This window comes from Schistocerca nitens, chromosome 9, assembly GCF_023898315.1.
Source record: "Schistocerca nitens isolate TAMUIC-IGC-003100 chromosome 9, iqSchNite1.1, whole genome shotgun sequence".
Classification (NCBI taxonomy): Eukaryota; Metazoa; Arthropoda; class Insecta; order Orthoptera; family Acrididae; genus Schistocerca; species Schistocerca nitens.
In genome coordinates, this window is record NC_064622.1 from 300480316 (window position 1) to 300500059 (window position 19744).

The 19744-nt window shown below is 43.1% G+C and overlaps 1 protein-coding gene across 50 annotated transcripts in view; it reads left to right on the plus strand.

Annotated features, from left to right (window-relative positions):
* The window catches only part of LOC126202976 (collagen alpha-2(IV) chain-like), a 187066-nt gene that overhangs the window by 105132 nt on the left and 62190 nt on the right, over positions 1-19744 (plus strand). For all 50 annotated transcript variants that reach the window (XM_049937121.1, XM_049937140.1, XM_049937156.1 and 47 more), the window contains exon 2: positions 17954-18089. In XM_049937121.1, coding sequence (XP_049793078.1) covers positions 17954-18089 — 136 coding nt within the window. The remainder of the gene's footprint in view (positions 1-17953; positions 18090-19744) is intronic.

A 19744-nucleotide genomic window follows, 5' to 3' on the forward strand; every position in this document is an offset into this window, starting at 1 on the left:
AGCTTACACTACACTCGTTCGTCCTCTGTTAGAATATTGCTGCGCGGTGTGGGATCCTTACCAGGTGGGATTGACGGAGGACATCGAAAGGGTGCAAAAAAGGGCAGCTCGTTTTGTATTATCACGTAATAGGGGAGAGAGTGTTGCATATATGATACGCGAGTTGGGATGGAGGTCATTAAAGCAAAGACGTTTTTCGTCGCGGCGACATCTATTTACGAAATTTCGGTCACCAACTTTCTCTTCCGAATGCGAAAATATTTTGTTGAGCCCAACCTACATAGGCAGGAATGATCATCAAAATAAAATAAGAGAAATCAGAGCTCGAACAGAAAGGTGTTCGTTTTTCCCGCGCGCTGTTCGGGAGTGGAATGGTAGAGAGATAGTATGATTGTGGTTCGATGAACCCTCTGCCAGCACTTAAATGTGAACTGCAGAGTAATCATGTAGACGTAGATGTAGACAAGGCGGCCGGACCTGACACACAAGGGGCCTCTCGGCCAACGACGCCCAACGCTCATTTCCATTTCCATGGCAAAGTGTTTTGCTTTAGTTGTTCCCATGTTCTTGTACACCTCCTGAATGTATTAGACTAGAGCGTTTTCAAACAGCAAACGACACATTTTCGAACTAAGCTTTACTAGAATGAGGCTCACGGTCAATTCAGTCAGTACGTTGAACAATCAGAACTTGTGCAGACAAAGGTGATGTGGGAAGACAGGGCTGGTTGTGATGATAAAATACAGGTGGGGGCAGGCAACCACAGTAAGTTGTAGCAACGATGAGATCGAGCACAACGGATCTACTTATGAGGGGATATTGTTATTCTCGTCCAAACTGCGGATTCTCATTCAAGAGCCTCTAGTACCGACGACAGTAGTGCGCCGTCCATCATAAAGCTGAATACATCAAAGATTAAAGCACAATTTCGAGCCAAGAGGTTGCTACTATCTTTACGAACTGTAAAGCCTCTCTCATTTCCGTTTCGCCAAGGCTAGTATCGTTAACACAACAAGGACTTAACATTTACGTGCATAACGTATGAAATTAACACATTTGATACTCTCCTTATTGCACATCTTGGACTTCAATCATTTCATTAGAATAATATACCATACGAGGGCTGTAAAAAAATAACTGGATAACCATATACAAGCTATGAGACGTTATGCAACTGCATTTCGAACTCTAAAAGCACGAAACGTTTGTCCGGGTTATGCTAAAATTACAGTAGATGACAAATATACAGTACACAATAATATAGACTTAGGTGTAATATGAAGCAGGTATTTCAAATGAACTGAACACATAAGCAACAGCAACTTATAAAGTGAAGAAACTATAATTCTAGGATATGAGAATCGTTGAAACTGATTGACGGATCCAGTAGCATGAAAGAATACAACCATAGTGTTCTTTAGCTACTATCGGAAATAAGAAAATGGTTAAACAAGTTCTGCTTTTATGAATGATATTTTTGAAGTCTGTGTCACAACATAATTAAGTTGTAAATAAATTACTGCTCGAACAACCACAGTCTTCATTTTAATTCCAGTCTAGCGATAGTATGCATAAACCACGCAAATTTCCTGGTATCAAATTCAGTAAGAACTGATACGCTTTTAGAAATATGAATATTCTTAAGATGTCATTCCAAATTAAATAACAACACTCAAAAGAGTTTGCTACACATCAAGTACGGTAATGTATGGCAGGAATCAACTAAATCAACTGAAATCACTGTGCACTATTTTCAGTTACCTCGTTGGTGGTATGCTTTGCAGTAACATGGATAACACTTTGATACACTCTTCCTCTTTTTTCACATTCGTTGATCTAGGCTAGCGGGAAGTTCACATTGAGTGTCACACAAAATCCGAGGGACAGCTAGAAGTACTCCAAGGCCGAAAACTTTGACTCGTCATGTAAAAGTTGACCGACTCAAAATATTACAGCTTTCGCTAAACGCAAGCCCCAGTGTTTTGATATATAAGAGTTAGAATTCGGTTTCTAATGGTACACTGAGAACTGAGTACTATTGTGTGAACTGCATCCTGTCTAAGAGGCGTATTTTCTCCCTTCAGATAATATTGTGAAATCGTCTCCGGTTTTAGTTGTTTATTGTTATTTCAGTGCGTGGTAGCATAGAGAGGTATTTTAGATACCATGCCATATACCTTTTTTTCAGTATGTACCTTCTGCTAGTTAAATAACGTTCTCACGAAAGAGAAAGAGTTTCTGTTTCCGAACAACCACCTAGTCTTTCACATGCACGCTGAGATACATTAATGAAAAGACTGTACTCTTCCAGTTATCGTCTCAGTGTTATGTAAGTACTTATTTTGGTTTAATGCATTTTTTTATATCATAAATATTTTGTTGTAAAAATAGTAAAAAATCCGTTCACAAAAATACGCTACAAATTTGCCAGTTACCTTTTAATGTAGGCATGTAATATAATAGTTCTTCGCAAGAATCGATGCATGTGAAATATGAGCACTGCACTTCAGAGGAGAAATTCCAGGTCCGATTCCGACACGATCGAAATTTTCCGATAGGTCCGAGGCCCCTAGCGTGAAATGTTAACGAAATTCACTGTCTGTGAACTTTAGAAGGACTCTGTACTCAATCCCAAATGTCAGCGCGGTCTCCTCTGCTGTTGCATAATACATTGATTTGGAGCACGTTGCAGCGAGGGTGCATCCTCTGTCAATACCGAGAAGGTCGCGATGATTCACAGAAGTTCGCACTGTACAGAGTCCTTAGAAAACGTTACGAGGGTTTGTCTTTGGCTGCCACAAGTTAATGAGTGGTTTCAATAGAATATGGACCATTTAGCTTACGTCAGTCCTCGACAGTTGGTTCCAAGGAAACCATAAATTAAGTGTCCAGACATAAGATGCCCTCAAAGTTTGTATTTTCGATTATGGTGACTAACCAATGGAAAATAAGATTTTTTAACAACGTCTGTATTTTGGATTCTATTTGAGTTTATAATGAATAATTACGTTAGCTGTAATTCTAACCTGGTTAGACATGGAAATTCGGAAAACTAGGTACAAATCATAAATTCGAGGCAGAAATGTTATAGTCATTGTGCAATGACGTCACTATATGAAACGTAATCCCACGAAACGACGTATTTTCAGATGCTGTAGTGATATGGTAAGGACACACACACACACACACACACACACACACACATACACACACACACACACACACAAAGAAACACACACAAACTCGTTCTCCGTTCTCTCCCTCTTTCACTCACCGTAAATGTATGCGTTTCTGACAATCACTTTATATTTTCAGCTTAGGAGCACTATTGACATCCTCGAGATACAGATGTTTTTGATTCTTATAGTGTTATAGGCAAAAAGTGTGTCACTGACGTTAAAAAGAGAGATCACTTTGCTTAAACTGCTTACTGTCAATAAATATAGCTGCTCCTGCTCTTATGCAACCAAACAAACAGTCTTGTCGTGCTATACCTAACACGCTAGGGGCGATCTTTTTACAAGCAGGAGACCGCGAAAGATTTTCATCTGAAAAATAGTAACTAAATGTAATTTCCAGATATCCTACATTATAATTCGCATTATATCGAATCTGTGCTGAAGGTAAAAATTAGTTTGTCGAGTAAAAAGTCTGCGAAAAACTTACGTAACACAGTCGCATGAAGCGACCCTCAAACAGTTACGTAACACAGGGCTAACGTAATACACCGTTAAGCGCTCACAGGATTCTATGACAGCGAAGCTGTAGTGTGAAATTTCGTTTATACAGGAACGTGTTCTTGCTAGACTGTGATTTACTCTTTCTACTCTACTTGTGACAATTAGACCATTTTGGAGCAAACAGCGACAATTTTCATAATCCTACAAGTAAAATAATCTTTGTGGGATGAAGCATTCTCACTGTAATCATTGTGCACTGAAGATAATGAATGAATTTCTATGAGGAATTAGCTTAGTTTTATTTCATTACGATAAATAACAGACAAAAGCCGAGGATCAAATGTAGTCTTTGAAGAAGGACTGAATAGATACCAACGTATGAGGAATCGAAACATCGTGCATTCTACGAAATACTTTGTTCTATTTTACGCAAGGCGAACCTTCCAACTTGATGCCATATTGAGCCCCTGCGCGTCCGTCACGTCGAGTTGAAATTTATACCGTAGATTATTTTGAAACAGTTCTGCGCTTGTCCTGAAAGAAAAGATGAAATGTTCAAGATCTCAGCCTAATTTAGAGGACGGATCTTTTCTGCTAAATACTAGGGAGCTGAGATTGCGATAAAGGGTTCGCAGTTAAGAACTTACGGAGGAGATTTTCAGCTTCAGCTTTTGCGTTTATGGAAAACTTCCCGATAATTTCGATCGGAATCATTTCAATTGAGCTCTTTTTAATCTTTTTCTGGGACAATCTATCCAGACAAAAATATGGTCACCTACTGTTGAAATGCACATTTGTTAAGGAGAGTGAAGTCGATATCTTTCTCGACGTGTATCACAGTGCGTAGTGCCAGTGACTGCGATGAGTGCATATAAGGTGCAGTGTCAGTACACCACCAATTGAGCTGCCGATATGAATTTTTCCATTCATCATTTTAAAAAAATTAAAAATAAAACAATAATAATAATAATAAAACTTATAAATGTTCAATAAATGTTCAGCATGTGGGCATATTTACAAATTAATTAGCGACATAAATCCAACATGTGTCGTTCCACGTCATTACGATTTATCGTGCAAATACTTCACGGAACATGAAACTAACTGACTTCGCCACAGAACTGAGCCCTTACACCACGAAACATTGTTGAGATGTTTGCGGCTTTTAGGCTTGAGCATATCCGCAAAATCAAATGCTCAGGAACTAAACGCCACTACCAGCCTTTCCCTTCATTTAATAACTTCTGGCGAAAAGATTTTCTTACAGCGGCAAGATTCGAAGGGACTAACTCAGTATAGACCATTACCAAACTACCTGGCGTTAGTTAACGCGGCTGTGGATACATGTAATCTCAGAAATTGATTAATTATCCGTCACACAGATATATGTACTAAATCAGTCTCTACTCATACAACAGACGGGAAAATCAAACGCAACAAAATACATTGGAGGCTGACGTAGTATAAGAGCAATGTTTGTGACCGCCAAGCAAAATATAGATATGCTTAACTGAGCTGCTATACACGAGGTAAATTAACTGCGGTTTCTAGTTTCTGGCTCTCGACGACACAGCTGTATCTATACCGACCAAGGGCATTTACTTTTGGTCGTAATAAAAAAGAATATCCGGTTGAATACAGCCTCAACTGCAAACACGGTGTACGGAATTCGCATCAAAACTGTGCAGCACTCACTTCACAGACTGGTAGCAACATACATTGTAAAATAATTGCATCTCTGACATACGGAGTGGCGATTTTGTCGGGGGTGCTAACGGGTATGAGTGCAGATATTTCTTTTGGTGACAGAGCGAAGTACTTAACGACACTGGATCGCTATTTACGTCGTTTGCAAATTAATAGTTGTAACCACTTTAAGCCGTTTTTGGCTGGTTAGATCTCCAAGTACACGTGGCGGCAGCAAGCTTTTAATGATTGTTTTCCGCTAGGCAGCAGTCAGGTGTTGAAGTGTGGACGCAGAATGGTTAGTCTATAGTCACAGACACAGTCCACAGTGGTGCAGAACGACCGTGCAGAAAGCATCAGGTAGCAAAGTTTATTACGTGTTTACGGGAAGACTGTTCGACGCACAGAAAAAAGGCCAACACATAGATGTGTGTACAGCAGTCAGGTGTTGAAGTGTGGACGCAGAATGGTTAGTCTATAGTCACAGACACAGTCCACAGTGGTGCAGAACGACCGTGCAGAAAGCATCAGGTAGCAAAGTTTATTACGTGTTTACGGGAAGACTGTTCGACGCACAGAAAAAAGGCCAACACATAGATGTGTGTACACATTAAGGTACCACATATAAAAACATCTACAGTCATACCCGTTACACCCTGCATTCTTTAAGCAGCTACGCAGAGAACAAGTAATGTAATTGCATCACGGTAGCCAAAGGCTTTAATTTGATGCCTACGATACTAGTTGTGTTAGTTATCAGGCTAAGATAGTGACACTGTTCGGCGAATAGGTTTAGACCAAGAGGAATCACTTGTTAATAATTTGAAGGGTACAGCAACGGGAATTTTTAATTTAAAGTTTCCGATAAAGATTGAGATATTAAGAGCAATCACTAGAATGATTTGCCCGTTTAGCAGTAACTAACAAGTAATTGAAGATATGACGTCTTGAAGGCATAGCGGACACTATTAACATTATGAAGAAAGATAGACACTACTCGAGTCATTTTTAATCACATTACTGTGTTTGCACAGAAACTGTATGGCTACAACAATGCCGATATACACGGTGGTGGCAAAAGTCATGGGATACGTCCTAATATCGTGTCGGTGTCTACCTTGGTTACAGGTCATCTTCAGATTAATATCAGATTACTAACTATTCGCATCAAGAAGACTCTCAGCCTGAAGTAGCTGTTTCGACTGAAACTGAATGGTGTCGGCCCATAAAGACAGATTTCTGGGCGCAGCTAACCTAGTCCACTTTAACTAATAGACGATACTGTACTTGTAAACCCAACTATATTATTAGTTACAAATACTGTGAAGTGTTTCTCCTCTGTTGTTGTTGTTGTGGTCTTCAGTCCTGAGACTGGTTTGATGCAGCTCTCCATGCTACTCTATCCTGTGCAAGCTTCTTCATCTCCCAGTACCTACTGCAGCCTACATCCTTCTGAATCTGCTTAGTGTATTCATCTCTTGGTCTCCCTCTACGATTTTTACCCTCCACGCTGCCCTCCAATACTAAATTGATGATCCCTCGATGTCTCAGAATATGTTCTACCAACAGATCCCTTCTTCTAGTAAAGTTGTGCCACAAGCACCTCTTCTCCCCAATTCTATTCAATACCTCCTCATTAGTTATGTGATCTACCCATCTAATCTTCAGCATTCTTCTGTAGCACCACATTACGAAAGCTTCTATTCTCTTCTTGTCCAAACTATTTATCGTCCACGTTTCACTTCCATACATGGCTACACTCAATACAAATACTTTCAGAAATGACTTCCTGACATTTAAATCTATACTCGATGTTAACAAATTTTTCTTCTTCATAATAGTATGACAGTATTTGCACAGAAACAGTATGTCTACAACGACGCCGCTATACAATGAGGTGACAAAAATCATGGGATACCTCCGAATATCGTGTCGGATCTCCTTTTGCGCGGCGTAGTACAGCAGATCAACGAGGCATGGGGTCTACAAGTCTCTTAAAAAGTTTCCTGTAGAAATAGTGAACCATACTGCCTCTACAGCCGTCCATAATTGCGAAATTATTGCTGGTGTAGGATTTTGTCCGCGAACTGACTTCTTGATTATGTCATATAAATGTTTAACGAGATTCATGTCGAGGGATCTAGGTGACCGAACCATTCACTCGGACTGTCCAGAATGTTCTTCGAACCAATCGCGAACAACCGTGGCCCGGTGACATGGCGCACTGTCATCCACAAAAATTCCATCGTTGTTTTGTTTTGGGACATAAAGTCGATGTATGGCTTAAAATGGTCTCCAAGTAGCCGAAAATTCAGAAGACCCAGTCCATTCCATGTAAACACAGCCCACACCATTATGGAGCCACCATCAGCTGGCACAGTGCCTTGTCGACAGAGTCCATGGCTTCGTGAGGTTTGCACTGTTGTGGCGTAACAAGCTCGCTACGCCACACTGAGAAGGAAGCCGAAAGGCACGCGTACACACACGCCGACTGGCGTCAAGTCTGGAACAGGATACGTTATGACTGCTATAAAGAAAATACGTAGCTGTGGAATATACTTAACTTTTAATGCTTCCTTTGGTACATCTCTCTTGACTATACAAATAAGACTCGTAAGATACATGCACTGTGACAATTGGCGCCTTGCTAAGTCGTAGCCATTAACTTAGCTGAAGGCTATTCTAACTGTCTCTCGGCAAATGAGAGCAAAGGCTTCGTCAGTATAGTCGCTAGCAACGTCGTCGTACAACTGGGGCGAGTGCTAGTAAGTCTCTCGAGACCTGCCGTGTGGTGGCGCTCGGTCTGCGATCACACAGTGGCGACACGCGGGTCCGACATGTACTAATGGACCGCGGCCGATTTAAGCTACCACCCAGCTAGTGTGGTGTCTGGCGGTGACACCACATGCACCACAGTCGAACCCTATCTTCAGTTCTTAACAACTGAAATCGTGACTCATCTGATCAAACCCCAGTTTTCCAGTTTTTCCAGTCCAGCCACCATCAGCTTGCACAGTGCCTTGTCGACAGAGTCCATGGCTTCGTGAGGTTTGCACCACAGTCGAACCCTATCTTCAGTTCTTAACAACTGAAATCGTGACTGATCTGATCAAACCCCAGTTTTCCAGTTTTTCCAGTCCAGCCACCATCAGCTTGCACAGTGCCTTGTCGACAGAGTCCATGGCTTCGTGAGGTTTGCACCACAGTCGAACCCTATCTTCAGTTCTTAACAACTGAAATCGTGACTCATCTGATCAAACCCCAGTTTTCCAGTTTTTCCAGTCCAGCCACCATCAGCTTGCACAGTGCCTTGTCGACAGAGTCCATGGCTTCGTGAGGTTTGCACCACAGTCGAACCCTATCTTCAGTTCTTAACAACTGAAATCGTGACTCATCTGATCAAACCCCAGTTTTCCAGTCATCTAGGGTCCAACTGATATGGTCACGAGCCCAGGAAAGGCGCATCAGGCGATGTCGTGCTGTTAGCGAAGGCACTAGCGTCGGTCGTCTGCTGACAAAGCCCCTTAACGCCTAACTACGCCGCACTGTCGTAACGGATAAGTTCATTGTTCGTCCCACATTGATTTCTGCGGCTGTTTCACGCAGTGTTTCTGGTTTTTTAGCTCTGACTACTCGACACAAACGGTGCTACTCTCGGTCGTTAAGTGAAGGCCGACGACCACTGCGCTGGCTAAGGAATTCTCGGCACAGTCTTGACACTGTGGGACTCGTAATGTTGAATTCCCTAACGATTTCTGTAATGTCCCATGCGTCTAGCTACAACTTACCACATTGCTCTCGTCGTGCGGCCATAATCACGTCGATGTCCTTTCCACATGAATCACCTGAGTACAAATGACAGCTCCGCCAATGCACTTCCCTTTTATACCTTCTGTACGCGATATTACCACCGTCTGTATATGGCTTCTATCCCCTTAGTACATTTGGAAATAGTATTAACAGCTAACGTTGGTAGCGACGGGAAACAAGTAAATATCGATCGAAGTTACACTCTGCCTTCCGACTTTTTTCAAAACAGCTACTCCCGTAAGAGAGTCTTCTTAGAGCGAGCGATTGAGAGATATGGATCTGAAGACGACGGTAACCGGTATTCCGAGTTTCTTCAGCAACAAAAGCAGTCCGCGTGGGTGGAACTGGGGCCTCGGGTGATGGACACCAGAGGCAGACATGAGAAACTCTGTTCGCATTCCACTCTCACTGCAACAATGGAGGGACGGGCCGGTCATTACCCTAATGAAGCACTCCCCTGCAGATCAATGCCGCCCACTTGTGCGCGGCAGTTATTTATGCACGCAGGCGAAAAAATCGCGACCCGCGCTGGCAGGTGGGGAATGAGAACCGGCGCCTCCCCAAACAGTGGAATCTGGAGCGCGAAATGAGGCGCCGCGCTTTCAAGTTCCGTTGGTATCAGGAACTAAGGAACACTTAAAGAGGAGTACCAAATGAAAGATTAACACGACAGCGGTTCCGTTATTAACCGTTATTTAACCGCGTGACATTTACGTCTGGAATGACAACTGAAAATTTGCGACAGGATCTGAGCTCAAATGTGGTTCAAATGGCTCTAAGCACTATGGGACTTAACATCTGAGGTCATCAGTCCCCACTTAAAACTACCTAACCTAAAGACATTACACACATCCATACCCGAGGCAGGATTCGAACCTGCGACCGCAGCAGCAGCGCGGTTCCGGACTGAAGCGCCTAGAACTGCTCGGACACAGCGGCCGGCTAGCTCAAATGTGGATTTTCTGCTTTTCATGGGTAGTCGTCTGTGTAAGCACGTCTCGTGGCTCCGCCCATTCCTTAATGTCACTCTGTGTTCGCTCCTATCTGACAAACGCTAAGAAGCTGACTTTCCACCGTCATGTTTCAGTATTGTCCAAGACGCCGGCCCTCATACGAGCTTAAGTGGTGAAGTAACTTGCATGGATGGTTTTACATACGTCCTGTTGACCTGCACTAATGTCCAGAAAATCGTTCTACCAACATTAATTTATAGTCGCCTCAGTTTTCTCAGCTGAACTATTAGAAAAATATTCAGAAGAAGGAATGATTTTGAAAATGCAATTGCCCACTATCCTAGTCTTCTTGTGCTGTATTTCTTGTCAGCAACTGGTAAGTGAGAGAACAAAATTAACGCACGCAATGAATGGAGTTCATAGTTGGTCACAGTCTCGTCTGGTATCCATTTCTTCAATTTTGTACCTTCCATGGTGTGAACCATGATGGAATCAACAGCTGATACAGAATAGGAAAAACATGTATTTTTTGTACTTTTATTCCTCTCTTCTTCTTTTTCTTTTACCATTCACGTGTATTTATAAGTATCAAATTTACATGCTGTCGATTTTACAGCCACCTTAAGGCAACTAGCATTGACACAGGTATCGACATAAACCCGCAGTCTATGTTATCTGGGGATTGAGTGCTCTTTCTGCTTCAGTAGAATGCGTAATTATTACACTATGCCAGGTTTTAGGAAAGCCAGCTGTCTTCCACATTGTTTTGATACAGGGAAAAACAGTTTTGTCACGTTCTCAGTCAGAAAACGACACTGACTGAGGACTGATGCCTGCTTCCTTGTTAGGTGCCCGGAGATGGAGCAATTTGGTTCTGAAATTGATAGTTTGTAAATTTGACGTCAATACATGCATCTGAGTGGAAAAGGTCAACGCTATCAGTACTACACTCCTGGAAATGGAAAAAAGAACACATTGACACCGGGGTGTCAGACCCACCATACTTGCTCCGGACACTGCGAGAGGGCTGTACAAGCAATGATCACACGCACGGCACAGCGGACACACCAGGAACCGCGGTGTTGGCCGTCGAATGGCGCTAGCTGCGCAGCATTTGTGCACCGCCGCCGTCAGTGTCAGCCAGTTTGCCGTGGCATACGGAGCTCCATCGCAGTCTTTAACACTGGTAGCATGCCGCGACAGCGTGGACGTGAACCGTATGTGCAGTTGACGGACTTTGAGCGAGGGCGTATAGTGGGCATGCGGGAGGCCGGGTGGACGTACCGCCGAATTGCTCAACACGTGGGGCGTGAGGTCTCCACAGTACATCGATGTTGTCGCCAGTGGTCGGCGGAAGGTGCACGTGCCCGTCGACCTGGGACCGGACCGCAGCGACGCGCAGATGCACGCCAAGACCGTAGGATCCTACGCAGTGCCGTAGGGGACCGCACCGCCACGTCCCAGCAAATTAGGGACACTGTTGCTCCTGGGGTATCGGCGAGGACCATTCGCAACCGTCTCCATGAAGCTGGGCTACGGTCCCGCACACCGTTAGGCCGTCTTCCGCTCACGCCCCAACATCGTGCAGCCCGCCTCCAGTGGTGTCGCGACAGGCGTGAATGGAGGGACGAATGGAGACGTGTCGTCTTCAGCGATGAGAGTCGCTTCTGCCTTGGTGCCAATGATGGTCGTATGCGTGTTTGGCGCCGTGCAGGTGAGCACCACAATCAAGACTGCATACGACTGAGGCACACAGGGCCAACACCCGGCATCATGGTGTGGGGAGCGATCTCCTACACTGGCCGTACACCACTGGTGATCGTCGAGGGGACACTGAATAGTGCACGGTACATCCAAACCGTCATCGAACCCATCGTTCTACCATTCCTAGACCGGCAAGGGAATTTGCTGTTCCAACAGGACAATGCACGTCCGCATGTATCCCGTGCCACCCAACGTGCTCTAGATGGTGTAAGTCAACTACCCTGGCCAGCAACCATAAAAAAATAGGATAAAACTTACAAATTCAATTTTTTTTCTATACTTCCTAATCACAAGTACGCGAGGACAAGAACGTGCGGACAGAGAGATGTGTTTAGTAATACAAAAATATCTGGACACTATTTTAATTACATTATCCCCTCCCTCCCCCCCCCCTCCAAATCGTTCAAATGGCTCTGAGCACTATGTGACTCAACTGCTGAGGTCATAAGTCCCCTAGAACTTAGAACTACTTAAACCTAACTAACCTAAGGACATCACACACATCCATACCCGAGGCAGGATTCGAACCCGCGACCGTAGCGGTCGCGCGGTTCCGGACTGTAGCGCCTAGTACCGCTTGGCCACTCCGGCCGCCCCCCCCCCCCCTCCCCCAGATATCTTCGGTACTGATCTGTGACATTTTAGAGTAGCATTCCGCATATAAAGCTGGCCATCGCGGGCCCTTTAAGCACTTATATTGGATTAAATATAATTATTTAAATCTTATCCTGCAGTCTTGACAAAATTGCAACAGAGTGAACCGTAATACTTTCAAATGTTATCCACAGACATTCGCCTCAAACGACAGTGGAGCTGTGAGTCTGGACACAAAGAGCCAACATGTCTTCCTTGCCCTACACACAGGATCAGACGGACAGCCGGTGGCGTACTGTTTAGAGTTCATCTCAAGGCCAATCTGATAGCTCGGCGCTGGCCTTCAGCTAAATGTGCTGCGTTATCCCAACGGTATCCTACTGCTACCGCTGCTGCTGTGTGGCTCCACTCTCTACAGCGTTTCCGCACGAAAGGGCGCATGCACTCAAACCAGGCGTAAGATAAAACATCTACCAAAAAAATTACATTTGCACTCATACCTGGCATAAGACGAAACATCTCCAAGAAGAATCGTATTTGAAGCAATACCTACACCCAGATGCAAGACACAAGCACCACTAAAACATTTTCTATTAAGTGAGCACAATTCGCTTGGTTCACACAGACTCTCATCCCTATAGTAAGCAGATTTAACATATTCTGACGTCAACTAGGAACAGCACTTTTCGCTTGTATGTGCGCCCATCCCATTCTTTGGCGTCTAATGTACTTTAGATTCACCATTTGCTTTCAAAATGGTTCAAATGGCTCTGAGCACTATGCGACTTAACATCTGAGGTCATCAGTCGCCTAGAACGTAGAACTAATTAAACCTAACGAACCTAAGGACATCACACACATCAATGCCCGAGGCAGGATTCGAACCTGCGACCGTAGCGGTCGCCCGGTTCCAGACTGTAGCGCCTAGAACCGCACGGCCACTCCGGCCGGCCCATTTGCTTTCCTCAAATTCTTTACGGTGACAACCTTAGTGGCTACCAGATGTCACCATTCTGGTGGCGAATGAGTGAGTGGATAAGCGTGAAAATGACTGCAAGCGAACTGGCATCCAAAGCTCATGAAATATTGACCGAAATGACATGCAAAGGAAGAGCAAGTAAATTTAAGAAGAACTAAAGTTACTGGGAGAATCAGTTGGGCTTCGGATAAAACTTAAAGACGCAAGTTATGATGACGTTTTGCTTCTATATGGGAAAACATACAGAAGCTCGTGATATCTACATTAAGTCTCTAGAGCAAGGTTAAAAAAATTTAAGAGGAACAAAACATGCACAGTCCGAAGTGTGGGACTAAATTACAGAGACCGATAAGTGATTTTCAAATATTTAGCGGAAAAAAAGGAAGACAGAAGGACTAATAAAAGTGAAACGATTGTATATTTCTGTTAACAGTGCCTTACGTAGGTAACAAATTGCAGCTTATTATCACACTTATTTAACTTGGGTTTCAAAGAATCGATTAATCAAGCGAAAGAAAATTTCAGAAGAGGGTTAGAAACGCAGGGAAACTGATAAAAATGTCAAAATTCACATACGTTATGGTGGAATGTAAGGAAGACTAAAGGGATAATTTAACTTCATCAGCAGTCCACTTAAAAAAGGAATTGTAGTCAGAGTGAAAAAGGTGAAACCGATCGATAGTAACAGAAAGGACAACAGCAAATTACCAGGTATCAAAACTGGCAAGACACGTACTGAAAGGAACGTAGGAATTTTCCTGCCTTGGCAGCAAGATTATGCACCACGGTCGAATCGAGAAACACATCACGAGCAAATTTGCGCAGACGAAAATAGCTCCTCTGCTATGAAACATCGGCAGAGGAATGAGGAAGAATATGACAAAGACACCATTCTCCACACACACACACACACACACACACACACACACACACACACACACACACACAGAAGTATGCAACATACACGTCTCATGACACATCATGGAATGGAAGTGGAAGCTAAAACAAAAGGACCGTGAGAGGAAGAAACTGGAAACTATCTACTTGTGGCATTACGAAAAGAGGTTAGACATAAAGTACGTAGCTGATGTACGAAGTGAAGAGAGGCTACTTATGTGTGGCACTACGAAAAGACGTTAAAAAATAAGTATACAGATAAAGTACGAAGTGGATGCTAACTACAAAGCACTACAGTGGATAGAAATGTATGTAGAACCCTTACTAGGAAACTGAAAGATTAGTGGAACATCTTCTACGGTGCCATGACATACTAATAGGGACAATAGAAGGAGTAGTAGAAAGGTAAAATTTTAGTGGCAGTTGAAAGTTAGGTAATTTAATAGAGATAATCAAGAATAACGGGGGTAGTGATGTGAAAATAATAGCAACAGAGAGAAGGCGATCTAAGGCAGCCGCGGACTAATCGAAAGTTTGATGACTCTGAGAAAAGCAACTTTTTGCGCACCTCCGTAGACCGAAGCCCATTTGATCTGTTGCCATCAGATACGCTTTTCTCACAGCAAAATGTGATGACAAAATGTGAATCTCTCATTGTGGCTTCCATATATATGCAGGATATACAATCCTCGACCACTTGTGCTTTCGGATGTCACAATTCAAAATTTATCGATAATGACTCCACTAACATGCGTTGCATGAATTAGGATCTCAGTGCTGTTAGCAGTTTTGAGAGCAAGGAAAAACAGAGCCTTTCTCGTCATTTGCTGCGCACCGCTTGTTTATCCAATGAAGTATAAGCAAACACCGAAAAAAATCTTTTATTGAGATTATCTTGCCAGCAATCTTCTCACCGACGTGAAAATATTACCAATTAGTAGCAGTCCCGATACTACTGGTGGGTGTTATGTAATCCTTACGAAACTCCATTTCGTGAAACACGCGCCGCTGAAGTGCGAGACTTAATAAGTAATTCTATTTATGAAAGTGACTTTCAAAAGTGATTAATTACTGCAAATGGAAGTTTATTAGCGAAACGGCTCCACTCACTGAGAATCGTCGACACGTTAATCTGAAAATCCTATAAAAATATTGAAATGGTACCTTGATACCAAAACTATGCAATCATGTAACCAGTCATTCGTGAATTTAAACATACTTTTTCACGAACATATCTTATAAAGTTCATACAGCTATTCATTAAGTGGATGATATGTTAAGACATTTTTAATAGCAACAAATTAGCTTTTATCACGTAACTCGAATTTCACTAAAGTCCCAGAAAAATCTGTCTGTTCGTTCATAAACATTACGTAACTTGTTTTTCGCTAGGTATTCATATGATTTCGTATTTATAGTTATAGCACATTTTACCTGCAAAGGGAACAAGAATTTTGTATACCAAATGTCATTTAATTCTCAAGTACGTCAACTATAGCAATTTTTCGTGTTTTTCAAAGGTTGATCTACCTCCGTTGCTTGCGATTGGTCCTCTCCTCGCGTGTCTGGCATAGTTAAGAAAGGAAGGTGCTATCATAATCTGTAGGTTTTGACATTAGACATAGTAGGGAGCACTGCCAACGTGTTCCTTTTGGTCTAGAACAGAAGACTAGTTAATTCGTACCAGTTTGTCTAAAGAAACATTACTAACAGGCATGATATGTTTTGTCACTGCAGCCTCTACCATCTCAGTTACAGCGATACTTTAGAAGACTGAGGGAGATATAAAGAATGTTTCGTTTAAGCTGAATATTTTTAAACATTTTTAAACCGAATTTTATCATACACATAACAACATTATAAGTGAAACGCTATAACGCTCTATTTTTAATATTTTCATGAAGTTTCAAGTGTCGTATCACTTGGAAGATGTTGCGCACAACTAAGCAATCGCATGGCATTTATCCTAGATATTCCATGCTATTTGTGACAGACGTTAAGCTAAACGAGCTCGAAACGCAACATATTAGAACGGAATACAACAAACAGTTTTTGTGATAATTTACCGTGTAAATTCAGTCAGAACACACTACTGGCGGTTAAATTGCTACACCAAGAATAAATGCAGATGATATACGGGTATTCATTGGACAAATATATTATACTAGAACTGACGTGTTATTACATTTTCACGCAATTTGGGTGCATAGATCCTGAAAAATCAATATCCAGAACAACCACCTCTGGCCGTAATAACAGCCTTGATACACCTGGGCATTGAGTCAAACAGAGCTTGGATGTCGTGTACAGGTACAGCTGCCCATGCAGATTCAACACGACACCACAGTTCATCAAGAGTAGTGACTGGCGTATTGTGAGGATCCAGATGCTCGGCCACCATTGACCAGACGTTTTCAATTGGTCAGAGATCTAGAGAATGTTCTGGCCAGGGCAACAGTCGAACACTGTGTGTACCCAGAAAGGCCCGTACAGGACCTGCAACATGCGGTCGTGCATTATCCTGCTGAAATACAGAGTGTCGCAGGGAACAAATGAAGGGTAGAGCTACGGGTCGTAACACATCTGAAATGTAACGTCCACTGTTCAAAGTGCCGTTAATGCGAACAAGAGGTGACCGAGACATGTAACCAATGGCACCCCACACCATCACGCTGGGTGATACGCCAGTATGGCGACGACAAATACACGCTTCCAATGTGCGTTCACCGCGATGTCGCCAAACACGGATGCGACCATCATGATGCTGTAAACAGAACCTGGATTTATCCGAAAAAATGACGTTTTGCCAGTCGCGTACCCACGTTCGTCGTTGAGTACACCATCACAGGCCCTCCTGTCTGTGATGCAGCGTCGAGGGTAACCGCAGCCATCCGAGCTGATAGTCCATGCTGCTGCAAAAATCGTCGAACTGTTCGTGCAGATGGTTGTTATCTTGCAAACGTCCCCATCTGTTGACTCAGGGATCGAGACGTGGCTGCACGATCCGTTACAGCCATGCGGATAAGATGCCTGTCATCTCGACCGCTAGTGATACGAGGCCGTTGGGATCCAGCACGGCGTTCCGTATAACCCTCTTGAAACCACTGATTCCATATTCTGCTAACAGTCATTGGATCTCGACCAACGAGAGCAGCAATGTCGCGATACGATAAACCGCAATCGCGATAGGCTACAATCCGACCTTTATCAAAGTCGGAAACGTGATGGTACGCATTTCTCCTCCTTACACGAGGCATCACAACAAAGTTTCACCAGGCAACGCCGGTCAACTGCTGTTTGTGTATGAGAAATCGATTGGAAACTTTCCTCATATCAGCACGTTGTAGGTGTCGCCACCGGCGCCAACCTTGTGTGAATGCTCTGAAAAGCTTATCATTTGCATATTACATCATCTTCTTCCTGTCGGTTAAATTTCGCGTCTGTAGCACGTCATCTTCGTGGTGTAGCAATTTTAATGGCCAGTAGTGTACATATAGCCTGAGTATATCTTTTTACCCGTACTATGATGCGTGTTATCACCTGCTGATACAAAGGCATTACATGTTAATTGATTATTTCTTTTTCCACAGGTGCTGATAGTGACGGCTCTGCTATCAGCCACGCACGCACAGGACGCCAGAAGAGACGGAGATGGCGGCAAAGAAGTCATAGTCGACATCGAAAACGAGGACAAGACGCAGTATCACGAGCAGAACTTTAATAATAGTGAGTTATAGTCACAGCTCTGTTTCTTGTTGGGGGATGGTGGGGATGGGAGATGAGGAGTGTACCTCCAAGTGCACGTAGCTTGATTCGGAAGACGATCCCATCCACGAGGGTGCTTCAGAAAGTGAGTTACACATTACTATGGCAGATCTAGTACACTACACGTCAACGTGACACAGATACGCTACACTGTTTTTCAACACAGTCACCAAGTAAGTCTCTGCAAACAAGGGACGGAACGTTGTACCAATCGTTCAGTACCTTGGCGATGGAAATCCGTTGAACAGTCCAGAGCCATTCGAGAACCACTGTGTGAACGCCTTCATCCGCCCCCTCCCGCTATCCCCCACACAGCTGTTCAGCTAACCGAAAAGATAGAAATCGCATGGTTCAAGAAATGGACATCACGATCAGCATCACTAATGTCTATGCGGCATCGGTCAATTTGTTGGCACCGTTTCGTTACGACTAGACTTGGCACTGCATTTGGTCCGTGTTCCGACAGAATTTGACGGTGGATCTGAGTGTATTTTAGATATTTTGCCCGCAAGGATCGTACTGTTCTGCACACTTCAGCTTTGGAGTACGTTTTCAGATGTCACGCCATTGTACTCCCACACTGTACCACACCTGCTATCCCTACCGCAGCGGAAATAAGTCTGCAGGAAACTCGGAAAATGTACTCTCCTCTGAAAATGCGATACACTTGTTGTGAAATTGTCTGAGCGTGGGACGACATGTGAACTTACTTTCTGAAGTCACTACATACATAACAGACGTTAGATTACACGCCGAACTGATATCATGACTTAGTTTAGTAAATCAGTCTATGCTGCAAAGTGAACAGTCCTCGGAATACGTCTAGACAGAACTAGAATCAAGTAGCTGCATAAACTGCCTGTTTGCTTGTCAAACAAATCATTCTTACTTGAGGACAAATTTCATCTTTCATCTAACTGTACGATCTACTCTCAAAGAAACGAGCCGACGATTACATGAATATTCGCAAAGTGATTGGCAAATACGAATAGTATCATTTAGAAAGAGCCCTTGATCCCTTTCATCTCGTAAAGGAAGCAAAAGAATTCCGTGGTAGGTAATCACAATGTTAACGACCAGATGCTCCTTTTGCCCCTTATACGACGTAAAGGGAAACGTATACACACTGTTACTCAAAACTTAAGTAAGACAGTAACTTTCGCATGCATGATTTGTCACTGCCAAGTAACATTGAGGATATCCGGAAAGTAGGAATGAATATTAAAGTGCTGTAAAAGATACAAAATTTATTGAAAATGTATTTTTTGTACAACAGATTAAGTAACTTCTCCCTTTTATGTGTGAAAAATTATATCCCACATATGACACCCAAAGCCGCGCTGCACCGAGTAATGCGTTCATTGAAGTTCTCGATGTCGTTAATAACCCGTTTAATTTCATCCTTCAATAGGTGTATTGTTTGTGGTTCGTTCACGTACACTTTTCATTTCGCATATCACAACAAAAAGGTCACGTGGTGTAAGATCACATGATCTGGTAGGTCATTCCTGGTTGCCACAAAAAGCGATAATTTTTGGAGGAAACTTTTCACTCAGCAGAGCAATCGTTTCATGCAATGTGTGACATATCGCGCCCTCTTGTTGATACAAAAGATA